Genomic DNA, 4,214 nt, shown 5'->3' on the forward strand with positions numbered 1-4,214 from the left:
AAACTTTGCCCAGGCTATTCTTATTCTAGCAGCTACACTTTCAGCGCACCCACCCCCACTACTAACTTGGTCGCCCAGATAGCGGAAGCTATCGACTACCTCTAGTTTTTCACCCTGGAATGAGATAGAAGTTGTTTCCTGTTTGTTTGCAGTCTTTATTGCACCTGAACATCTGCCACAAACAAAAACTAACTTGCTAGTTAACCTGCCTTTGATGTTGCTGCACCTCTTATGTGTCCATAGCTTGCACCGGGTACATCTTATAGAGTTACTACCTACTCCTTTTCTACATACTGAGCAGGGCCATCTACCTGAAGGGTGATTAGAACATTGAACTAACAAGTATGCTGGAAGAGAAATCACCTGGAAGAATAAATAACAAAACACTTCTGTCAATTTTCAAAAGGTGACAAATGTAGTGGTTTGGTTATGTGACACAACATCGTGACACCCTACTTGTAGTGAATATAAACATGCATAGACAAACCTCCAGTAAAAGAGGTTTAGGAAGATCACAAAAGGGGTGGTCAAGCAACATCAAGGAAATGGGAAAGAATGAAAATAATGGTAAATTTGAGATTGTCTGATGACTAGAAAAGATAAGGCATGTTATTGTGTTTCTTATTATGTACCTAGGGCCTTCCTAGGGTATTGGTTTTACTTGATTGAAGATGTTAGAGTGATATCTAAAGAAAATATCAGTCACTCACTTCAGTCAAGTGGATTACAAGGAAAGTATATTTGTGGACTCAGACCAACTAAACTGATTTGAAGAACCAGAGTTTTGCAAAAGTTTTTATATAGTTGGATGACAGATGAGTTTCCTTGATTTACCCATGACTTGACATTCTGTTGGTTGTAGAAACAGTAGATAGTGGCTGGTTTTAGAATGTGACAAAGAGTTCAAGAGTGAGTTGGTCATGATTCTGGACAAGTAAGGAGAGCAATTAGATGTCAAAAGGTCCACTCTCTATCAACATTGTGTTATGGCAGGAATCTGAGAGCTAAGATTAGTTGGGAGTATTTATGTAATTGAGGATGATGACTTGAGAGAAAGGTGAGTTGAAATATCCATGTATGCAATACTGGATGAGATGTAATCACAAATTTTTAATTAATTTAGAGAGGTGAGAAAGGGAGACCTTAATCCACTGTAACTAGAAATTTTTGTTGCTGTTATTTGAGAAATGAAAGGTATAGAGGGCGATGAGCTGGCAGAAACATTAGCAGGCCAGGCCAAATGCTCAGCGGTATTTCGTCTGCTGCTACGTTCTGAGTTCAGATTCCGCCGAGGTCGACTGCCTTTCATCCTTTCGGGGTCGATAAATTAAGTACGAGTTACGCACTGGGGTTGATGTAATCGACTTAATCCCTTTGTCTGTCCTTGTTTTGTTCCCTCTATGTTTAGCCTCTTATGGGCAATAAAGAAATAAGAAAGGTATAGAGGTTGATTCCTGAACAATGCAGATACTACTTTTATGGAAGAAGTTGAAACATAGATTGTAACTTGAATAATAGAAATGAAGTAGATAGGATTAAGGTGTGTGATTTGCATGTTATGAGAAGCTTTCTAGGTTGTAATCCATGGATATTTCTTACAAAGGTGAAAAATTGTCAAGTGAATTTATAACAAGATTTTTCTTCTTTTATAGTTTAGGGATTCAATATATTGCATTTACAAATATGGCTTGTAACTCTGCTGTGGCTACCTAAGTGCTTTGGATAACAAAGAATTAGAATTAGCATTCTAATCTCCTTCAAAACACATCCTATTGTTTTCAGAAAGACTCACTAGACAATGTAGTCTTGGATATATTATTCCAGGGAAAATACAGAATGATGATTATGACTGGAATAGGTCTTCTTTACCTAGTACTATGTAACTGTAGCATCTATGTTCTCTGGATTGCAGTAGCAAATATGAGAAGATGAAACTTGCTTAAGCAGTGTATGACAAGCATAACTTTACTACTCAGTTTTGTGCCATTAGAAATAACATATTCTCTTGCTGAACAGATAATGACCTTTTCTTTTTCCCTTTTCTTAGTCCCAAATCAAAAAGGTGTCAGTTGGAACAAAGTATCAACAAGATTGTCTAGGTAAGTTAATTCTATCTTTCTGTTCAGCCTATTTTTTGTAATTCAAAATGTTTCGTTTTTTTATTCCATATTTATGTAAGTTACGGAGTTAACCAAGTCACTCAGTGACAATATATTGTCATGCTACTTTTGGTTATAGAAGTATGGTATGACAGTAAGTTTGATAACTGAAATAAACAACATTACTAAATTCAGTTAAAAGCTGAAATTTAGAGTTATAATTATCAATATGTGATATATATAAATGCTGAATAATCATCAACATCAAGATCCCTTAACTGAAGCAGACTGGTTGAGATACCACTCTAGATACTTTCGTAGTCAGTTGTCACAACTGCTCTCTGTTCTTTGCAGTATCTATAAAAATGTTTTTCAAGCTTTGAGTTTGTAAAATAGAAAATATTTGATAAAATATCATATCTTGTTGGTAATCTTTGCCTTGTTTTATAGTGAGCATTAAAAGAATTAAGCTAGTTATCTCATATGCAAAAATATCTTGGGAGGCAGGATTTTTTTGTCTTTTCTGTATGAAAATCATGGATTTGAAGTGCAAACATTGTATTACAACTTTTACTTTCCTTCAGTCAAAAAACACCACCATCTTCAAGTAATGAGAACTTGCGAGATATTGAAACACCGGAGGAATCAAGGTAATTTTAGATATATTTTTATTTTATCACTTTTTTCTTTTCATCTACTATAATGTTAGTCAATAAATCTAAATTCTTTTAACTTCAGATACCTAGTATAGCCTATCCTTGACCTTCCTAACTCAATTTTGTTTTGGTTTACTCACCTATTTCTATTTTCCAGTTAATTTCACTCATTAGTCAATATGTGCAAATTTTAAGCATCTTTTAGTCTTCTGGTTTGCTCCCGCTCTCTCTCTCTATAAATATGTGTGTGTGTATATATGTATATGTATGTGTATATATATATATATATATGTATGTATATATGTATGTATATGTATGTACATATATATGTATATATATATATATATATATATATATATATGTATATATATGTATATGTCTGTTATATATATGTATATGTGTATGTATATATATATGTATATGTGTATGTATATATATATGTATATATATGTATATGTATGTTATATATATATGTGTATGTATATGTATGTATATGTGTGTATGTGTGTGTATATATATATATATATACATGTATGTACATATATATGTATATATATATATATATATATATATATATGTATGTTATATATATGTATATGTGTGTATGTATATATGAATATGTATATATATATATATATATATATATATATATATATGTATATGTATGTACATATATATGCATTCATGTTTACGTTTTGTGACGTCCTGTACCCATATATGCATATATATATACATATATATGTCAGTATGTACATATATGTATGTATATAGGCCTATCTATATATTTTATTTATATTATTATATGATTGAACGCCATGCATCCATTTCCAAGTAAGTTTATCTTAATAAATAATTTTGATGCAACTCTCCTCTGTACTGCTCTCTCTCTCTCTCCATTTCGTTTTTTTCTCTCTCTTCCTTTCTCAAATTCTTATTTTCTTCCCTTCACCATTTTCTATCTGTCCCTCTTCCTCCTTTACTCTCTCATTGCTCACATGCAACCATCGTCCATCTTTTTTTTCCACACGTGTTCATCTTTCTTTTCTTCTAGTTTGTTGCACAGACCAGACTTATTCTTGTCTGTCTCCTCTCCTATCTTTTCTCCTGTTAAAGAATGTTCCTCAGTGTTCGCCACCTTACCCCGTCTGGCTTAGCAGCCCTCACTATTTGTTTCACTGCCCTGTTTTTGTTACCAACTTTGACCCTCTGCAAAATCCAAAATTTTATTTTGGTTTGCGGGAGCAACTGTTTTCTTGAAGGCACATATTGTCGTAAATTGCTCAAAATGTGGAGTAGATGAACAGCTGACAACTGATTAAGAGTTGTTCTTTATGTTACTTGTCTTGTTTTCCATTTGTTTCTCTCATTGTTCGCAATAAAAAGTTTGTCTTCGTATTTCATGTTGTTTTTCATATCTCATATTTCATATTGTTTACATTTTGTGACGTCCTGTACCCAT

The 4,214-nt window shown here is 33.0% G+C and overlaps 1 protein-coding gene across 3 annotated transcripts in view; it reads left to right on the forward strand.

Annotated features, from left to right (window-relative positions):
• The first annotated feature begins 2,004 nt into the window (after positions 1 to 2,004).
• Positions 2,005 to 4,214, forward strand: part of LOC106881831 (mitogen-activated protein kinase kinase kinase 5) — a 147,057-nt gene continuing 144,847 nt past the window's right edge. For all 3 annotated transcript variants that reach the window (XM_052978404.1, XM_052978405.1, XM_052978406.1), the window contains exons 1-2: positions 2,005 to 2,099; positions 2,684 to 2,749. In XM_052978404.1, coding sequence (XP_052834364.1) covers positions 2,020 to 2,099; positions 2,684 to 2,749 — 146 coding nt within the window. In that variant the 5' untranslated portion in view covers positions 2,005 to 2,019. The remainder of the gene's footprint in view (positions 2,100 to 2,683; positions 2,750 to 4,214) is intronic.

The sequence above is a fragment of the Octopus bimaculoides genome, chromosome 2 (assembly GCF_001194135.2).
Source record: "Octopus bimaculoides isolate UCB-OBI-ISO-001 chromosome 2, ASM119413v2, whole genome shotgun sequence".
Taxonomy (NCBI): Eukaryota; Metazoa; Mollusca; class Cephalopoda; order Octopoda; family Octopodidae; genus Octopus; species Octopus bimaculoides.